The sequence below is a fragment of the Leptodactylus fuscus genome, chromosome 1, assembly GCF_031893055.1.
Source record: "Leptodactylus fuscus isolate aLepFus1 chromosome 1, aLepFus1.hap2, whole genome shotgun sequence".
NCBI lineage: Eukaryota > Metazoa > Chordata > Amphibia > Anura > Leptodactylidae > Leptodactylus > Leptodactylus fuscus.
Genome location: NC_134265.1, coordinates 226735275 through 226756240, shown reverse-complemented (window position 1 = coordinate 226756240; position 20966 = coordinate 226735275). Strand labels below are relative to the sequence as shown.

General features: G+C 44.1%; 1 protein-coding gene across 1 annotated transcript in view; it reads right to left on the bottom strand.

Moving 5' to 3' along the window:
• Positions 1 to 20966, bottom strand: part of BMP2K (BMP2 inducible kinase) — a 153580-nt gene that overhangs the window by 31778 nt on the left and 100836 nt on the right. Inside the window, exons 7-11 of the mRNA XM_075284144.1 lie at positions 12811 to 12943; positions 9358 to 9461; positions 8280 to 8359; positions 2470 to 2630; positions 1354 to 1538 (exon numbers count right to left, since the gene is read on the bottom strand). Coding sequence (XP_075140245.1) covers positions 1354 to 1538; positions 2470 to 2630; positions 8280 to 8359; positions 9358 to 9461; positions 12811 to 12943 — 663 coding nt within the window. The remainder of the gene's footprint in view (positions 1 to 1353; positions 1539 to 2469; positions 2631 to 8279; positions 8360 to 9357; positions 9462 to 12810; positions 12944 to 20966) is intronic.

Below are 20966 nucleotides of genomic sequence, written 5' to 3'. Positions count from 1 at the left end.
TCAGAGCTGTAAACTAGCATTAATCTGATGTTTGACTCTGATATCTGAGGATGTCCTAATATGGACACTGTACTTATGAAAATAATAATAATTCTGCATTCAGTTCTAGTAAATTTATGAAGATATGTGTATGCAGGGGTAGACCAAAGTGACATTTACAAAGTTTGCACATGTTGAGGTCATATGTAGAAAGTGTGGTGAATATAACTCTGCTTCAGTCACACTTCTATTCACAATATCAATTTTATGCATTTTTAATTTAAATTTTTTTTTTTTAAATAAAAATTCAATGAAAGTGCCTGTGTGTATATAAAGCTGTGTGGCAGTTTGACAGTGTGCAAGGTGTCTACTTTAAAGGGATTCAATCATTAAAAATGATTTTTCTCCCTAACACATAGGAATAGCTTTAAGAAAGGCTATTCTTCTCCTACAATTAGATGTCTTCTACGCGCCGCAGTTCTGTAGATATCCTTGTTTTTCATTGTAATGCAAATGAGTCTTCTCACAGCACTGGGGGTAGTCCCCAGTGCTCAAACAGCACTGGGGGCGTCCCCAGTGCTGTGAGAAAACTCTTCAGTGACGGCCTTTTCTTTATCTGGAACGCCCTCTCTGCTACATGTTCTTCGGATGGCTTCTTCTAGCTTTAGATGGCATGCATGCGCAGTCGGCTTTGCCATCGGGCAGAGCCGACTGCACATGCCTGTGGCCATTTTCTTGTGGCCGCTTACACAGTATGCTCGTGAGTACTATGTACACAATACTATGCTGTTTGAGCGCTGGGGACCGCCCCCAGTGCTGCAAGAAAACTAATTTGCATACTGTTGAAAACCGGGATATCTATGGAATGGCGGTGCGGAGAAGACTTCTAAAGGTAGGAGAAGAATAGCCTTTCTTAAGGCTATTCCTACATGTTATGGAGAAAAAAATTCAGTTTTACTGATTGAATCCCTTTAAATATATGACTTTGTTGGGTTAATATCAATTTTTTTTAATGTTGTAATTTAGTTTTATTTGTACATTAAAAGTGCGAAAATTGTCTTAACTACCAGAGGTGCAAAATGTCCAAAGTCTTCTGGCAGAAAGGGTTAAAGTTCTTGAAGTTCCACCTTCACAACTAGAGATGAGCGAACACTATTCTAAACAGCCGTTTCGAATAGCACGCTCCCATAGAAGTGAATAGAAGCGGCCGGCACGCAAACTTTGCCACTTAGCCCCCCACGTGCCGGTTACGTCCATTCATTTCTATGGGAAGGTGCTATTCGAAACGGCTGTTTCGAATAGTGTTCGCTCATCTCTATTCACAACCATTTTGTTGTCAGAATGAGTATGTATACACTAAACAGTAAAACAGACCTGCTTTATGTAGGCATCCTGGAGCAGTTGCTGCTGCTGCAACTGATGTAGCTGCTGTAACCTCCAGTCTCCTGGCTGAAGTTGCTGTAAAACTCTGTGCTGCTGTGAAGACTGCTGGCTATTTTCTTGGCCCAAAAGTGTGCTAGGCCCATTGCCAGGTCGTGGTGTTGCTGTATCTGTAACTGCTGCAAAGAGATATGACAAAGATTTAACGGGGTTGTGCAGTACTTTGAAAACATTGCTGCTTTGTTCTTTTCAGGAAGTGACATTGTGTCCATTGGTCACATGGCCATGCTGCAGGTCATTCATTTTAAGTGGGATGGAGATTTGGCATTGCCATGTGACCTTTACCCTATAGGAAGCCAGTGGATGGCAGAATGACACTGTATGCCATTCATCACAGACACTTGTTTATTGTACATGTCATGAGCTTTTCCCCAACATTAGAGATGAGCAAGTAGTACTCGATCGAATAGGTATTCGATCGAATACTACGGTATTCAAAATACTCGTACTCGATCAAGTACCACTCGCTATTCGAATGTAAAAGTTTGATGCAGAACCAGCATTGATTGGCTGAATGTTATACAGTCGGCCAATCAACGCTGGTTCGTCTCCTACCTTTAGAAGTCTTCTCCGTGCAGCTTCCCCACGGCGTCTTCCGGCTCTTCATTCACTCTGCCAGGCATCGGGCCTGGGCAGAGCCGACTGTGCATGTCCGCTTCTAGTACGTGCATGCGCAGTCGTCTCTGCCCAGGCCCGATGCCTGGCAGAGTGAATGAAGAGCCGGAAGATGCCGCGGGGACGCTGCACGGAGAAGACTTCTCGGAGGATCCAGCCCGACCCTCACTCGTGGACTTGGTATGTATAATTTGATTGAACGTTGCCTACCCCTGAAACGAACATTTTCCCCCCATAGACTATAATAGGGTTCAATATTCGATTAGAGTAGTCGAATATTGAGGGGCTACTCGAAACGAATATCGAACCTCGAACATTTTACTGTTCGCTCATCTCTACCCAACATTATTATAATTTTCCATTTTACTTTTAGAATTCTCCATTTTATAATGATATGATCTCAATAAAGATTTAAGAAAGAACAAATCCCCATACCATTGTGAATCTGCTGACTTGGCGCACTTTGCACTGCCATCTTAACAGGAGTTGCAGCATTTTGAATATTGAGCACCTTTGACTGGGCTGTACTGGAAAACGCCTTGGGTCTCTGTCTTGGAGCAATGGAAGTTTCCGTGGGTCCAAGTGAATCGGTTATTCTGTAACATGAAATTAGAAACACTTTGTTACATTTCATTGTAATACACGCTTTCATCTAGGGAACTGTAAAATTATTGACTAGTTGAAGAAATTTAATAAACTATAACCAGAGGAAGGCAATGGTATATAATAAAAAAACAAAAACAAACAAACAAAAAAATATAACCTCATCTCACCTGTTAAATTGCCCATCGATCCAGAGCCGTTGATTCCCTTGGGTCTTTATTTACCTGGCTACAGCGATGATGTTTCTGGAGCTGAAGCCAGGGACAGGAAGACCAAAGGGGATCAGTGGACCAATGAGTGGTTTAGGATCTTGGAAAAACCCCTTGAGCCTATATACTGGAGTACTGCCATGAATTAGATTGGATTGTCATGGTATCATTATAAGGAAACAAGGCGCTCTGAGTTGGGGGTGAACAGGGTAATGTTGGGACAACATGCTGTTTCTTCCCAGAATATTGGTATAGAAAATGCTGAGAAATGTAAACAAAAAGAAATGACCAGGAGAAATAATATTTCATTTATCTTTCCTTTCCCGCCGGAAAAGCCATATGTTCACCTCCGTCATAGTTACATTTTATATAGACCCATGCTATCTTGCAAAATGGGCCTGAACTGTGCCTCCACATGCCTCTCATTTTATACTGAACCTGTGTGTGTTGAATTAAGCACAAATCTGGCAAAAAAAACCCCATTCCATTTGATGTCTATGTGTACAGGTATACACCCATAGAAGCACTGTATACATCTATGTATGTATAGACTCCAACAGAGCCTTGTATGGTGACACATAGTCCTTCAGGTCTCCCTAGTGCTGCTATTCAGTCTATCCACCTAAACAATTCTTGTCCTCAACATTTATCTTTGTAAGCCACAAAAAAAAATTGCGTACACTAAACATAGTTTTTAAAATCTTCTAAGAATATATCAATCTAAACTTCCAAAGGTCCATTTTGTTCAGAAACAGGCATTAATCAAATCAATACTGAAATAATAGAACAAATATGTGCTGAGGAACAAAAAAAATATCCTTGTAATATGATTGAAGCAACTTTCTTTGTATGTGTAGATCAGGCTTTTATGAATAAACTATACGATATACTCATTTACTACCACAAGGTGGTGCTGTCATTCTACCTTCATATATCTAGATCTATAGCAGCGCTGACTTTTATGTATTGAACCCACTCTATAAAAATGCTCTACTTATTAACCTGTGTAAGTATTAGAACATCAGAATGGAAGAAATGTATGAAGAGGTTGCAGTTTCTACATCAATCTGTTGTATGTAGAATCACCATCTTGATAAATCTAATGGAATTTGTGTCATGTAAGATATATAGTACTTAGTAGAACATTTTAATTGTTATATATAAAATATAGATATATTAAAATGATATATTACATGAGTTCTAAATACCATCCAAGCTATATAACAGTGTTAGAAAGGGAAGCACCTTTAATACTACTACTAGTAGTCCAAGACAAGTGTCTGTAGCATTGCATGAGCATTCAGGGACTCCGTCTCTCCTTCCACTTGAAATATGCAGAGAGAAAAGTTCTGCAAGCAGGACTTTTCTCTCTGCTGATTTCGGAGAGAATAGCCTATGGGTTCTATGGGTTTACAATTTTTAACTGGATAGGGTTTGCATTTTTCGGTCCCCAAGTGAGCTCGGAGAACCTAAACTCGAACACTAGTGTGAACCTAGCATAAGACAGGTGCTAATCTACTATTATTAGTACCACTAATGGTACTATTACTACTAGTCCAATACAATTATCTGTAAACAGGTGCTCCTCTATTACTAATAATATTACTATTGGTTAGAGATGAGCGAACGGCGTTCTGCAGAGTTCATGTTCGATTGGATATCAGGCTGTTCGAGATGTTTGATTTCAGTCGAACACCACGAGGCAAACTCACTAAAAATTTGATTTCCCTCCCACCTTCTCTGGCACTTTTTTACACCAACTGCGCAGGGGAGGTGCGACAGGAACTACGACAACGTAGGATTAATCAGAAAAAGCCACTGGCTGCCGAAATCAGGTGACCTCCACTTTATATGAATGGTGGATTTCAGATTCGGTTCATATGAGACTGTGAACTATGTGACTGTGAGACAGGGATAGATGTACTGTCAGAGTTAGCTAGGAATTGCCTTTATTTAGGTAGGAATGTTACTCACACAGCTCTTTGGGGCTCTATCTTGTGGAAGCCCATTATATGCTAGCCGGGATCCCTGTCAGCTTGCATTATGCGGGAGCTGAATTTTCCCCATAGGAAAGCATTGGCCAGCGTTGATTGCCGGAGGTGTACAGAGCTCTGTCAACTCTGCTATTCCGGAGGTGTACAGAGTTCTTTCAACTCTGCTATTCCGGAGATGTAGCAGTAGTGTGCGGTCAACGCTGCTACATCTGAGATGTACAGAGCTCTTTCAACTCTGCTATTCCGGAGATGTACTAGTGCTGTGTGGTCAACGCTGCTACATCTGAGATGTACATAGCTCTGTCAACTCTGCTATATCTGAGATCAGACCACAATGGAGACTGCTGTGGACCGATCTTAGACTCCGCCTCCTCCGGCAGAACCAGTGTTGATTGGCCGAATGCTGTACACTGTACGGTATTCGGCCAATCAACGCTGCCCAATGCTTTCCTGTGGGGAAAAGTCAGCTCCCGCATTATTAGTGGCGTAATACAGGGACTTTGGTGTGTTAGATGCCCCCAGACATGCTTCCCCTGCTGTCCCAGTTGCATTCCCGAGGTGTTGTCATCATTTGCTGAGGTGTCATAGTGGACTTGGTGACCCTCCTGAGTCAAATATTGGTTTCCCCCTAAACGAGTATTTTTTCCCCATAGACTATAATGCATACCTCCCAACTTTTGAAGAACCGAAAGAGGGACAAAATGTGCGTCGCGGCAAATTTAGCCACGCCCAATTTTGTGTTGACTCCGCCCACTCGTTAATTTTTCATGTGCCCGCACACAGTATAATCCTCCTATAGTCACCCGTAAATTATATGTCCCCCCTCTATCTCTCCCCCAGTTTCATATACACCCTTCATCTGCCCCGTTTCATGTCCCTCTTCCATCTCTGCCCCCAGATTCATGTTCCACATCTCTGCCCTCAGATTCATGTCCCTCCATCTCTGCCCCCAGATTCATGTCCCTCCATCTCTGCCCCCAGTGTCATGCCGTCCTCTCCATCTCTGCCCCCAGATTCATGTCCCCACATCTCTGCCCCCAGATTCATGTCCCCACATCTCTGCCCCCAGATTCATGTCCCCACATCTCTGCCCCCAGATTCATGTCCCCACATCTCTGCCCCCAGATTCATGTCCCACATCTCTGCCCCCAGATTCATGTCCACTCCATCTCTGCCCCCAGATTCATGTCCCTCCATCTCTGCCCCCAGATTCATGTCCCACATCTCTGCCCCCAGATTCATGTCCCCCATCTCTAAACCCAGTGTCATGCCGTCCCCTCCATCTCTGCCTCCAGTGTCATGCCATCCTCTCCTTCATCTGCCCCCAGATTCACGTTCCACCTCCACATTAAACTTACCTTCTCCTCCGCTCCCTCGCCGCTCTCTGCCCGCCTCTCTCGCTGACACATGCGGCTGAAGCTGCTCGCGTGCTCGCTTCGCCGCTGCGTCTCTCTCTCGCTGATACATGCGGCTGAAGCGAGGAGCTTACCTGTGTCAGCTCCTCGCTTCGCCGCTGCCGCCGGCTCCTGGCTTGTACATCGCGTCTACAAGCCAGGAGCCGGCGGCAGCGAGGAGCTGACAAGTCAGCTCCTCGCTTCAGCCGCATGTGTCAGCGAGAGAGAGACGCAGCGGCGAAGCGAGCACGCGAGCAGCTTCAGCCGCATGTGTCAGGGAGAGAGGCACGCAGCGGCAAAGCGAGGAGCTGAACTGTGTCAGCTCCTTGCTTCAGCCGCATATGTGTTCAACTCAGATCTGCGTCCTCTGGACGCAGATCTGAGTTGAAATCGGGACATACCTCCCTCCAACCGGGACCGCGGGACATGTCACCCAAATCGTGACTGTCCCGCGGAAATCGGGACGGTTGGGAGGTATGTATAATGGGGTTCGATATTCGTTCGAACAGTCGAGTTTTGAGGGGCTAATCGAATCAAATATGGAACATTTCACTGTTCACTCATCTCTACTAAAGGTACTATTATTATTCATTTATTTGTATTTATTTATTTTTTTAAAGGGGCGTTCACACTTGCGCCCCTGTGCGTCCTGTGTGAGTCCGCCAGGTTTCTGTCCTATTTCCTAGAGAAACTGCATAGGGGACGGCTTCTCGGCGGTCAGTTTTAAAACCTATTCATTTGAATGGGTTTCAAAAGCAAACCGCCAGTGTCTGTATGGAGCCTCTCCGCAGGGGAAACAGTTTGTGATTTTACATGGACACACAGTCGGACATGCAGGACTTTGTGTCCGGTCAAAAAAACGGTTTCCCCGCAGAGAGGCTCCATATAGACACCGGCGGTTTGCTTTTGAAACCTATTCAGATGTATGGGTTTTATAACTGACCGCTGGGAAGCCGTCCCCTATGCAGTTTCTCTGGGGAATAGGACAGAAACCCAGCGGACTGACACAGGACGCACAGGGGCGCAAGTGTGAACACTCCCTTAGATGAGAAACAGGCAGTCAAGGGAGAGTGGAGAATATATGGGCAGCAAAGAGGTATGGTAGAAAGAGCTTTACCCTAATGAATTCCTGTCCTCGGTGTCCCAGATAACTAATTTGCATATCAGTAAAACAAGACTTTTGTGGGACTATGAGCATGAAAAAATAAACCGCAGATATGAGTGCCAGGCCCACATGTTTAGTTTAAAGGGGTATTTCAGATAGAACACGTTACTCTCTATCCAAAGGATAAGGGGTAAATTGCTGATCAATGGGGCTCTCAGTGTGTTTAGCACCCAAATTTTGACCAGAGGGCTAAGAAGCACTTGACTACCAATAGTGGTTCCCATTCAAGTGAATGGAGCTTAAGACCCTGTGCGAACAGGTGCTCTGGTAAAATTTTAAATAATAATTTAATAATAATTTAAATAGATGGCAGGCTAGATGGACCAGGCGGTCTTTTCCTGCCTTCAGTCTTCTATGTTGCTGTGTGCATAAATGTGGCTGTTTATGTGAAAAGGGCCCACACTGTCGATATGGAGTTCTTGGTATCATTGTAACGGTTATGGTGTAACATTGTCCGAAACAGCAAAAAATTTTTTATTGAAAGCACAATTGACATATATTTAAATAAAATTTTTGCATAAAACAAAATTGTGATTTTTTTACCCAAATATGTTTTGGACTATTTTCTCTATAATTAGTATCAACGATCTGGGCCCTTTTCACGTAAACAGCCACAAATATGTAAAACATGAGTATCTTTGTAGACTCAATGGTAAAGTGTACCACCAAAGCCCAATTCACACTGTTACTATGCCTCAGCCCTCAGTGTGTTATACAGAGATAGGGAAAGCAAGAAAAAAGGCAGGAGACTGACACCATATAATGGTATTATACCATACTACAGCACGTGAGAAACTTTAGTTTTGGGTGGTATGTCCCTTAAACAAGTGTAAAGCTTAATATTGTTTTCATTTTAACAAAGATAAAAGAAAAAGCTCACCTAGTTTTTATCTGAGTCTTTTTAGAGGCAGCCTCACTTGCAGTCAGGGGTTCTGGAAGAACTTGCGGGATTGTAGAATTCTGTAAAATAATTTTAAAAAATGCGTTCAGTACATTTATTGTGTTTTAAGGCTAAGGGTGGGTTCACACGATGTAACGTGGAGCGCAATCTGGCACATATACACGTGCCGGCACATGACGCGCTCAAAATGCTCCCATTCATTTCAATGGGAGTTAGGAACGTATACGCCGCGTTATTTTGCGCCCGTGATTTTGTGGCCGCAAAATAATGCAGTGTATACGATCCTAACTCCCATTGAAATGAATGGGAGCATTTTGAGCGCGTCATCTGCCGGCATGTGTATACATGCCAGATTGCGCTCCACGTTACATCGTGTGAACGCACCCCAAGTCTGCAGAGGTTTCCTCTGTGGATTTTCTGCTTCCATTATACCTATAGGAAAACTGCCAGCATTTGCAAAGGTATAATTGACATGCTGCAATTTCCAAAACAGAGACAGTTTTGGAAGTCACAGTGTGCTGCGATGTTTAAGCCACGTGGGGCCCTGGCCTAACTGTGGTTTTAAAATTAAAAGTTCATTATGGTTAGAATTGATGAAATCTAAATTGGCATTGCATTGGATCAATATAGATAACTTCTATCCTAAGCAACGCCGAGAGGGCACAAATACTAACTACAATCATATCGAGGGAGGGGAAGTCTCTTGGTGCTGTGCTTACAACTGGCTAATTATAGGCTGGGATCCTTCGTACTCATTTTGTTTTTTTTGTTTTTTTTCAATCATTTTCTTTTTTCCTTTAATTCAGTTTCTCTATTATACAGTGAAAAGCATGGCGGTATATGATTATTGGCTTCCTGCACTATGACTGTAAATGCTTCCTCGCCAGGTCTTCATTGTTAAATTCCTTCTAATCAAAAAAAAAAATAAAAATTAAGCTGGTCTTAAAAAAAAATATTCAGAAAATTTCACTGTACAAGATAAATGTAAACCGCTACCAAAATAAGAGAACTGCACGTTTGACAACGTATGTAAATTTTAACAATGAAACAAACTCACATATACATTGGGTACAGGACATTCTTTTTTGGCTAATTTGAAGGCAAAATGGGAAACTTGGTAGATGTCAGGTCTTCGTTCCTGGTCAGGCTCGAGCATGTACCCTGCAAGACAAATGCAAGATTACAGCACAGGTAACTAGCCATAAACAAAGTAATGGACTGTCACAATCTGTGTAGTATAAGCAAGTGCGTCATGGCTGTGCAGATAGTACAGATTATAGCAAGAACACCAAAACAAATGAAAACTATGCGATGCTGTACAAAAAAAGTCTCAAAATCTGGTTATGTCTGAAACATCACTGCTGTGACAACTTTAGAGGTTCACTAAACAATCACACTATGTTTTACATCCTGGACCTCTGTCCATTAGATGTAAGGAAGAGCAGCTGACAGCATCCTGGACCTCATCATGTCTCCTCAGTCTCTGAGCGGATAGCGTCAGCAGTAGGTCAGGTGCAGACATTGAGCACCAAGCCACGGCCTTCAAGTGTCAGCTCCTGCCCACCAGGTAACTGCTCTGCAAGTACAATCTAATTATACTATTCAACAGACTGAGCAGTATGGGGCGGGGGCAGGTTGGATTGGTTTCCTGCGTTGGGCACTATAATAATAATACCTCTCCACCCACAGGTAATAACTTTACTTATGTGTGGGCTATTAACTGTGGTGGTGTCCTTGTGTGACAGAATTATTACTTGTGATAGGGCCCCCCTCACCCAGTGTATAACATTACTTATGGGGGCTGGGCGCTATGCGGTACTATTACAATAATAGTGTGCCCCCACAGGTAGTAACATTATTTATCACATAGGTTATAATGCCCCCCCAACATAAACAATACAATAAGTCAGGAAGGGGGAGGACTATTAACCAATGTGGCAGGACCTATTACTTGTGGGGGAACTATTAGAGCCTGTTGACATGGAAGAATGAAGAGGAATTGAGGCAGACTTCCACCTCAAATTCCTCTGTATTTTCCATCATCCTTTCGCTCGCCTCAGATGAATGGGACTAACCAGTGGAATGTCTCGCACAACAGGTTCTGCGGCTGTACAGAATGCTTATGTTTTCCTCATGGAGGGAACATTGCTCAGGCAGCAGAATCGATCCCAACAACAATTATACCAAACCAGGCAAGTCTAGGCCTTTTAATAACCAGTGTGTGATGCTTAATTGCCCTATACTGGTGATGCAGAGGAAAAGAACACTTATTGCCATGTTCCTCTGTAGATAACTGGTCCCAGCAGAAATACATCCCACAAAGAGACTATTTTCATGCTCAAAATATCAGTCATACGTCAATAGGGTTCAGGTTCACCCATTTCAGTATCTATCTGATAGATCTTAGCCAGATTTAAAAATATTTTATAACCAACGCCACATGTATATACAAAAGATAAAAGTATAAGGCTACATGTAGACATAAAAGTGTTTGCTGTGAATTGTACACCATTATTGAAATGCATTAAATTAGCACTTCCGTGTTCAGTGTACCGTTCAGGGAGTCCGCTTGGGAATCCCGAGCAGCATACTGAACGCATTAAAAAGCAGTGAGCAATGAAAGCACATGGACCCCATAGATTATAACGGAGTCCGTGTGTTTTACATGTGGTGTTCGCACAAATAATGCAGAGAGGAAAGTAGTTCTTGAAGTACTTTTCTCTCCGCATGACATGTGGACACCGTGCGGAAAACACACGGACCCAATTATAATCTATGGGGTTCATGTGCTTTCATTGCTCAGTGTTTTTTAATGCGTTCTGTATTCCATTCAGGAAGGGAAGGGGCAGTCACACAGGCAGAATTTGGTCAGCATTTTGCATCAGTATTTTTACACCAAAATCAGAAGGGAAACCTTCAGAGAGAGAAAGTATGGAAAAGATTGTGCTTATTCTTTGTTCTGGACCCACTATTCACACATCTGCCCTACATTTTTTTTCTGCTCTTGGATTTGGCTCAAAAACTCTAATATAAAACCAAGACATGCGAGCAAGGCCACACTAAGACATGCATGTTTGACTCTGGTTAATAAGAAATGGAAGCGTAAATTGCAAAAAAAACTACAGTGTGTGTGTGAAACTGCCTTAACAAGGGCAAGAATTTTCAATACACTACATATTCTACTAGATCAGAGGTTCTCAAACTTATTTTGTCTACCGCCCACTTCGAGAATTAATTATTTTCTAGCGCCCCCCCAAATTTTTTTACTTTACTACATCTTAAGAATCACAATCGCAGTCATTATGTTAATAATTAAATTATGTGTGTCATGTGAAAATAAGACTTTCTGATGAGGGTAATGTAAAGAATCGAGTATTAAAAACTTGCTAATGACGCCACTCACAGTATTCACCACCACACGTACAGCACTTTACCTAGTCGCTAAATTCACTTGTTTTCGTAATATCGTCGAATGACATGACTGGCTGTGACATGATGGCGCATGCGCTTTTATATGAGGCAGCGGGCGGGCCTAGTACTTTCGAGAATGGACTAGAAACTTCTCGCTTCGCATTGGAGCTTACCGCCATCTATGGTACAGTTTGATAACTTTTGGACAGGAAATAGTTACTGTCTAGTCCCCTAGATGGCGTTACACGAGGAAACGCGCGTTAAGCGTAAAGGAGCGGTAAAGTTTGTGTTAAAAGCAAAAAAACAATTTTAAAGGGGCAGCCTCATGAAGCTTGATCTGCCTTCTAAGCTGCCTAAAAATCTTTTCTTCCTGTTTGCTCGCGTCAATTAGCCCCGCTCCAAAATTAGCGTGTAGCTCCACCCACCACATAGCGTGATCCTATAGGATGACTGAAGGGCCTGTGATGTCATCAAAAGGTCCTGTAGACTTGGATTTACCTTGTACGTAGTTTCCTAAAGGACCTGGCTCCTCTGCCCACTAGCAGCCTGCTCTATATAATAAAGCTTTATCCTAGTGAACAGAGAGACCAGGTCCTTTAGCCCAGTAGGATTTAGACTGCTTTATATAAGAAAGCAGCACTTATTCCACCCCCCCCCTCTATCTCACAGCAGGGAGCTAGGTGATGTGTATGTGATGTGTATGTGTGGTGCAGACACAGGCTGGCTCCGTACACTCAGCCCCCCCCGTCTCTCCCCCCACACAGCAGGGAGCTACGTCATGTGGCTTCCTCAGCAATGAGCAGGGGGCCAGGTGCTAGTGTCCATAATGAAGTGAATAAAGTAAGATAGTGGACAAACAAAGCAGTTTTGCTGAAGCAGTGTATTTAGGAAAAGTCTTAAATCCACATTAACAAGCAGTATAGATAGGATCCTTGTGATACCACCCCTTTAAATTAGCCATCGCCCCCCCTAAACTGCTTCAACGCCCCCCAATCTTCTCTGTGCCCTTCACTGCCCCCCTATAGGCCTCCAGCGCCCACAAGGGGGCGTTATCGCCCACTTTGAGAAAGACTGTACTAGATCAATAACAGGCACTTACTGATTAAACAATGCAACTTGTGGTCATATCGAGAATTGTCTGGTATTGTGAAACTCCCATCACAGATAGCAACTTGACTTTCTCCAAAAGGAAGGGTGAAAAAGCAAAGCTTGTATAATAAGCAGCCCAAGGCCTGAAAAATAAAATACATATACAATGATTTCTCAATAACAATGTAAAGTTACCAAAAGTACTGCTATAAATCTTCAAAAGCACACAAGGTAACAATGAGTAGCGATGCTAGGCAATGCGATGGTTATGCCAACCAGTGGCGTAACCATCGGGCGAGACCGCTCCCACATGGGTATGGGGCCTGTGGCCAGCTGGATATGGCCGGTGCTTCAGACCACCATGATAGCTATTGGGGAAAGTGGGTCCCCCCGAACAGAAACCAGAACACAGGTGTGAACCTAGAGTTACTCATAATCAGATTTGTTTTTTCGACAGCCAGAGTATCATTGCATGTTGTGGATGATGTGGATAATGCATTGATAAAAACGGATTGGCTATTTCTAGTGGGTTGCTGAGCAAACCCTGAGTGAAATCTGTTAAATCTGCTAACCCAAGTCTTAGTACTCTTCTAATTAGTATTAATACTGTCTCTACCATTTTAAAAGGAGTCTACCTCCACAAAATATCATCAAAAACCCTTATATGCTACTGTAGGTGACACTCTGAACATTTTTTTTTTGGGGGGGGGGTCCAAGTTGCTTCTGAGAAATACAACTTTTAAGTGACCTGGGTGCACTGAAGGCCTCATTTATTTTCAGATTAAGGCTAAGGTCCCACATAGCACGTCACAGCCAAAAAGCACTGTGGGGAAAACTGCGACGGAAATGCATTGTGGTTTTTCTCTGCAGAGTTTCTGCTTTAATTATACCTATATGAAAACCGCTGTGTTTCCGTAGGTATAATTAACGTGCTGGGATTTCCAAAAACGTAATGATTTTGGAAATCGCAGCATTTCCGCTATCTGCAATGTGTGGATGGGATTTACTTGATACTAAATACTTTGCAGAGTCTGTAAAACACAGAGGTTTTTGCCACGGCATTTCCACCGCAGCCTTTACTCCATGTGGGACCCCAGCCTAAAAGTTAATTTTCTCGGCAGGACAACTGCACCTTAATACAAAAGAGGTATGTACGATATGGCACCAAGTCCCCAGGATCACAGTGACAATAAGCTTTATGGTTATATTCAGAGGGGTATTACAAAAGAATACCCCTCTGTTTAGGCTCAGGCTAGGTTCACACCTGTGCATGTTGTACAATTGGAATTTTAGTCCTTGAATCTGCTTAAAAAATGTGAAGAGAGTCCTGCAAGCACTACTATTTTAAAATTTTATGTTCCCCTGAACATTTATCCCATTCCTTGCCTAAGCGTCTGTTCCATGTTTGGAAAAATATGGCTAAAACAAAGTTTGCTATGCAACCCAGTCTTTGTTAATTACTAGAGATGAGCGAGTAGTACTCGATCGAGTAAGTATTCGATCGAATACTACAGTATTCGAAATACTCGTACTCGATTAAGCACCATTCACTATTCGAATGTAAAAGTTCAATGCAGAACCAGCATTGACTGGCCGAATGCTATACAGTCGGCCAATCAACGCTGGTTCTTCTCCTACCTTTAGAAGTCTTCTCCGTGCAGCTTCCCCGCAGTGTCTTCCGGCTCTGAATTCACTCTGCCAGGCATCGGGCCTGGGCAGAGCCGACTGCGCATGTCTGCTTGTAGTGCGGGCATGCGCAGTCGGCTCTGCCAAGCCCCGATGCCTGGCAGAGTGAATTCAGACCCGGAAGATTCCGCGAGGACGCTGCAAGGAGAAGACTGCATGGAGGATCCAGCCCGACCCTCACTCGTGGACTTGGCAAGTATAATTTGATCGAACGTTGCCTACCCCTGAAACGAGCATTTTCCCCCCATAGACTATAATAAGGTTCGATATTCGATTCGAGTAGTCGAATATTGAGCGGCTATTCGAAACGAATATCGAACCTCGAACATTTTACTGTTCGCTCATCTCTATTAATTAGCCAATTTTTATTTTATTTAAAAAACAAAGGACATGTTTTCAACTCACATTTAATCAGTGAGGTGTGAATAATTACCAAAATGTAAATGCCACTAGAATACATGGACCCTTTACTGATGAAGTCACAACAGAACTCAGTTTGGTTGCCTTGAAAACAGGTTTCAGCAATAAATATGTAACAGCTGATCCATCTACAATGCCACGTGGAATCAGCCTTTGTGTTAGCAAACTTGATGGCAGGATCAGGAATCAGTCCAGCTGTACAGGGAAAAGCCGTGCCAGATCGACAAGGCTCTTAAAACAAATATTCACCATGTATGGGAAAGAACACATTGCAAAAACCCAAATAGGACTGATCTAAGAATATGTCACCTCTGATGAAATTACATAAATAAGCAGGCACTACTTAGCTGACTATGTCCAAGCTTTCCAAGGCACATTTATAAATTGGGAACAATGTATGAAAATGAAGGAATGTGACCTTTTAGTAACGTTCACTACATACTGCCATTATTCTTTTTTTTCCTGGATTGGCAAAGGGAATAACACTGGCAGCGATTTTGTTTGACTGCAAATGGCAGCACAAGATTATAATACTCTGAGATCAATAAGCAGCGATTTATAAAGAGGTGGCATTTGTACTTTTCATTTGAAGTGAAGGTCTACTTTTCATGTATATCTATTTTGAAGCAAAAAAACCCTATAGCAAAGGCTCACAGCGCTGTAATCCAAAGGAATACATTGGGGCCAGAGGTTGCAGTAAATTTTCTCCAAAAGAGTAAAAAAAACACTACTCTTACGATTTCTGAAAAGTATTCTGTAGCTACAAAGATGTATTTTTTGCCAAGCAAAAGGAATACAAAGTTTGCAGTAATGGAAATTAATCTTTTCGTCCCCTAAAGCCTTTAAGTTCTTTTATACTTAGCAATTCTCAGACCAATTATTGGGAACAGTCATCCTAATAACTGGCCCATGAAAATGTACAAGTAACGGGCAAAATACTTGTTTCTCGGCGATCGTATCATTTATGTATCATGAATAATGCTAGACTGTCAGCAGCACATTTTCCTGTGTAAGTAAGGCAATGTGCTGCCGAGAAATGCAAACCCCATGTAGTACCAATGATCTGCTTCCTTTATACAACAAACCAGTGGGCAATGATTGGGAATAAACATTTCTGAGGAACATCCATTACTGATCATTGCTGTGTAATAGGGCCCATAGCATACGGCATAATGAGGAAGGTCTCTACCAGGCAAATTCATTGGATTAAGAGAGCAATTGCAGAAATACCATTACAACAGAGCAAATAGGTATTTGAAGCTGCTGGCTTGAAGTTGTACAGAAACCTGTTATTCTATCACCAACAGTGCTCACAAGCAAAAATGAGTGAAGGGGGCCCAGACATACATGAAAACTAAATCTGAAAAAGTCTTGTTCACGGATAAGTGCCATACAGCCCTGGATGGTCCAGATGGATTGGTGGATGACCCACGGATAAGTGTCATACAGCCCTGGATGGTACAGATGGATTGGTGGATGACCACCATTTACCAACAAGGCTGCAATGTCAGCACCAGTGGTGCCGTTTTGGGCTGGAATCATAGGGAGAGAGCGTGTAGGCCCCTTTAGGGTCCCTGTAGGTGTGCACATGATCTCTTCAAAGTATATGGAGTTTATGAATGATCAAATTCTTCCATGGTACAAAACAAACCACTCTTCCTTCTGTAGTAAAATCATCTTCATGCATGACAATGTAACATCTCATGTATCAAAGACCTCATAGTCATTGTCTGCTATGGGCATAAAAGAAGAGAAACTCATGGTGTGCCCACCATTCTCTCCTGATAGGAGAAGCTTTGGAGTTTCTTAAAGCAAAAGATCTGAGTAGCTATTCTGACATCCTGCAAAGAAATTCAAGCAGAAACTATCCAAAAACTCGCAAGTTTAATATATGCAAGATGTTTTTGATTGAAATAGCTTTTAATTTGAGTGATGCTGGGTTCAGTCCGTTATCAGGTTTCCGCCTTCTGCATGCAGAAGACGGAAACCTGTCATGCAGAGTCCGGCCGTGAGCGCCGGTGAGCGTTTTATGCTCTCCACGGCGAAACCAGTTTTCTTAAACCGGACACAGAGTACTGCATGTCTGACTCTGTGTCTGGTTAAAAAAAAATGGGTTCGTCGCGGAGAGCATAAAACGCTCACCGGTGCTCACGGCGGGACACTTTTCAAACCCATTCAAATGAATGGGTGAGAAAGAGTCCTGCAGGTTTCCGTCTCCTTCCCTGTTTTGTGCAGGAAACAGAAACCTGCATAACGGAGTCCCGGGCGCAGATGTGAACGAGCCCTAAGGGTGCATGCACACTGAGTAACGCTGGGCGTGTATGAGAGCCGTACACGCCGGCATTACAGCAGACTGCCGAACACTTCCCATTCACTTCAATGGGAGAGCTCGTAACAGCGGCGTTTACGAGCGCTCCCATTGAAGTGAATGGGAAGTGTTCGGCAGCCCTGCTGTAACGCCGGCGTGTACGGCTCTCATACACGCCCGGCGTTACGTAGTGTGCATGCACCCTAACTGTGACCTCTTAATGTTATAAATTCAACAAATCACCATTTTCAGTTCTTTCTAAACTATAAAATGTTTAGAAACTGTTGTGAATAATCATTTGGAACAGTATATTTTGATTTTTAATTTGTGAAAAAAAAACGGTATCATTGGGAGTTTTGTTCAATAAAATTTGATTTATACCCTAAAAATTGAAGATTTGAACATTATACTGACTGTCATTTAAAATCAACCATTTAAGAAAAAAAGAGAAGAATATAATTTGCAGGGCTGGGGTCAGCACATGGCATAGTCGGCAGAACCTCTGGGGGCCCCCCGGCACTTGCCCACCCCAGCACTTGCCTGCCCCAGCACAGAATGCAGATCGGTGGGAGGTATGTCCCGATTTAAACTCAGATCTGCGTCCTCCGGATGCAGATCTGAGTTGAATACATACGCGACTAAAGCAAGTAGCTGTCACAGCTCAGCTCCTTGCTTTGCAGCGGTGCTCCGGCTAGTGGCTGTGTAAGTGCAATGCGATGACGTCACATCGCGCCTACAACTCTGTTAGTGACACTGCGGAGAGAGCGGCAGGGGAGTGTTGGAAGGTGAGTATACGTGTTTTTTTGTGTTAAACATTGAGGGGAACATAATGAAGGGGTCCCATGAAACTGGGGGCAGATGAAGGGGAGGGAGAACGGTATGAAACTGGCAGCAGAGATGGTGGGACATGAATCTGGGGACAGAGATGGGGGGACATGAATCTGGGGGCAGAGATGGGGGACATGAATCTGGGGGCAGAGATGGGGGGGCATGATTCTGGGGGCAGAGATGGGGGGCATGATTCTGGGGGCAGAGATGGGGGACATGATTCTGGGGGCAGAAATGGGGGGACATGATTCTGGGGGCAGAAATGGGGGGACAAGATTCTGGGGCAGAAATGGGGGGACATGATTCTGGGGGCAGAAATGGGGGGACATGATTCTGGGGGCAGAAATGGGGGGACATGAATCTGGGGACAGAAATGGGGGACCTTATTCTGGGGGCAGAGATGGGAGATATGAAACTGTGGGCAGAGATGGGGGGACATGAAACTGGGGGCAGAGATGGGGGGGACATGAAACTGTGGGCAGACATGGGGGGGACATGAATCTGGGGTAGAGATGGAGGGGGGACATATAATTGATGGGTGACTGTAGGAGGATTATACTGTGTGGGGGCACATAAAAAATGAATGATAATGGGAGTCAACATAAAAGTTGGTGGAGCTAAATTAGTGCACCGCACACTTTGTCCCTTTTTGGGTTCTTCAAAAGTTGGGAAGTATGCTGATGCCTGGCTGCCGTCAGCACCCCCCCTTCCCCTCCGCGGACTCACTCATCGCTCCAGGGCGTCTTCGCCGGCCGGATGCGTAGGTGACGCCGCCTGAAGCGGCGCACAGTGTCCCAACTCCAGCCTCCTACAAGCAAGAAGGACAGGACCGGGCTCCCTGCTGTTGAGTATTCTTCAGGGGGGAGAGGGAGGGGGGAGAGAGGGGGGGAGGGGGAGAGAGGAAGGGGGGAGAGGGGGGTATGGAATTGTCAGCTGTTTTTATTAGGGGGTTTCAGTACAGGCTGGGGAGAGCAAGAGCCTCTGCTGAGACCCTTTAATAGTGTCTCAGCAGAGAATGTGCCTAAGAAAAGTAACTACTGTTAAAGATCTAGCAAAACTTAGCATAAAATGTTTAAAATTGTTTAGAAGTTTACAACTTACAGAGAAGCAAATTTTTCAAAAGTTTCCCTGATATCTTGCACGTTCTCTATTTTGCACTAGTGTTTTTCTATGTAATATTTTTTTCTAACTAAAATACCGTATTTTACGGACTATAAGGCGCACTGGACTATAAGGCGCATTGCCCATGAGCGCCTTATAGTCCGTCTCGGTTCATATATAAGGCGCACCGGACTATAAGGCGCAGTCCGGTGCGCATTATATGTTATTGAAAGCGGCGGCAGGCAGACTTTGCCAGCGGCCGCTTAACCCCCCGCGTGCCAGCCGCTTCTATTGGAAGCGCTCGGCAGGCGAGGAGGGGCTCTATCAGCAAAATCATGCTGATAGAGCCCAACCGTAAAAGTTACATTAAACTACCCCCCCCCCCCCCCCCCCCCGTTTTAAAATAAAACCCTGAAACAGAATGTGAAACTTACCGAGCGGTGCAGGGTGGGCGGGCATTCAGGCCTCCTCTTCCTCCGATGTTCCGTCCTCCTCCTCCGGCGCTCGCTAACTGATAATGGCCTGGGCGCATGCGCAGTAGCCGTAGTAGAAGCATTATGATATTGCGCATGCGCCCAGGCCATTATCAGTTCGCGAGCGCCGGAGGAAGTGGTCAGGACATCGGAGGAAGAGGAGGCCTGAATGCCTGCCCGCCCGCCCTGCACCGCTCGGTAAGTTTCACGTTCTGTTTCAGGGTTCTGTTTCACGTCGGCGTGACAGCAGGGCTGCCGGACACTTCCCATTCATTTCTATGGGAGCCGGCATGCGAGAGCTCCCCATAGAAATGAATGGACCGCTTTTTTCCATTCATTTCTATGGGGAGCGCTCGCATGCCGGCTCCCATAGAAATGAATGGGAAGTGTCTGTCCATTCATTTCTATGGGGAGCGCTCGCATGCCGGCTCCCATAGAAATGAATGGGAAGTGTCCGGCAGCCCTGCTGTAACGCCGGCGTGTACGGCTGTGATACACGCCGGCGTTCCATAGTGTGAATGCACCCTTACGGTGCCTTTTATGTATGTATGGAAGCGGCACGCAGACTTTGCCGCCGCTTCCATCCATATATAAGGCGCACCGGACTATAAGCCGCACTTACAATTTCTGAGGAAATCGTAGGTTTTTATGTGCGCCTTATAGTCCGGAAAATACGGTATTTGGGTCTCTGTGGTACCTGCTGTTTTACTGTCGCCACATGATTTGCTCCACAAGGGGGCCGACTGAGGCTCTGTCGCCCAAGGGCCCATAAAAACCTGGAGCCGGTCCTGATAATTTGCATAATACTTTGGAAAGCAATGTTTTTGTAAGTCTATGTTTGCATGTACATTGGAGGCTACAGCTCAGAGTCAGTCTAAAACTGCAAGCATGACTTTGTAGTTTTTGCCATGACCATGACCAAACAAAAGATACCTGATGGATCCCTCAGGATCTGTTGTTACCTATCAGTAGAAAGATCTGTTTTAATGTTAGATATAATATGTCCTTGTTCGGAACAGGAGAACGGTTAAAAATAAAAAGTATGAAAGCACTCATACATGTGGACAAGGTGCAAATCTTCCCATTATATTTTTCCTCTTTGTTCTACTTTAGGTCTTGCCTAAAAATATTGATGATATAGTTACATAGTAGATGAAGATGGATGAAGACTTCAGTCCATCAATTCCAACCTGTAACCCTACAGTCCCCTAAATGTGTTGATTCAGAGGAAGGCAAAAAACACCATGAGGCTCATGCAAATTGCCCCATTTACGGGGAAAATAAATTCCTTCCTGCCTCCAATCTAGCAGTCAGTATAATATGGATCAGAATGCTGCTGTCTGAACAAGG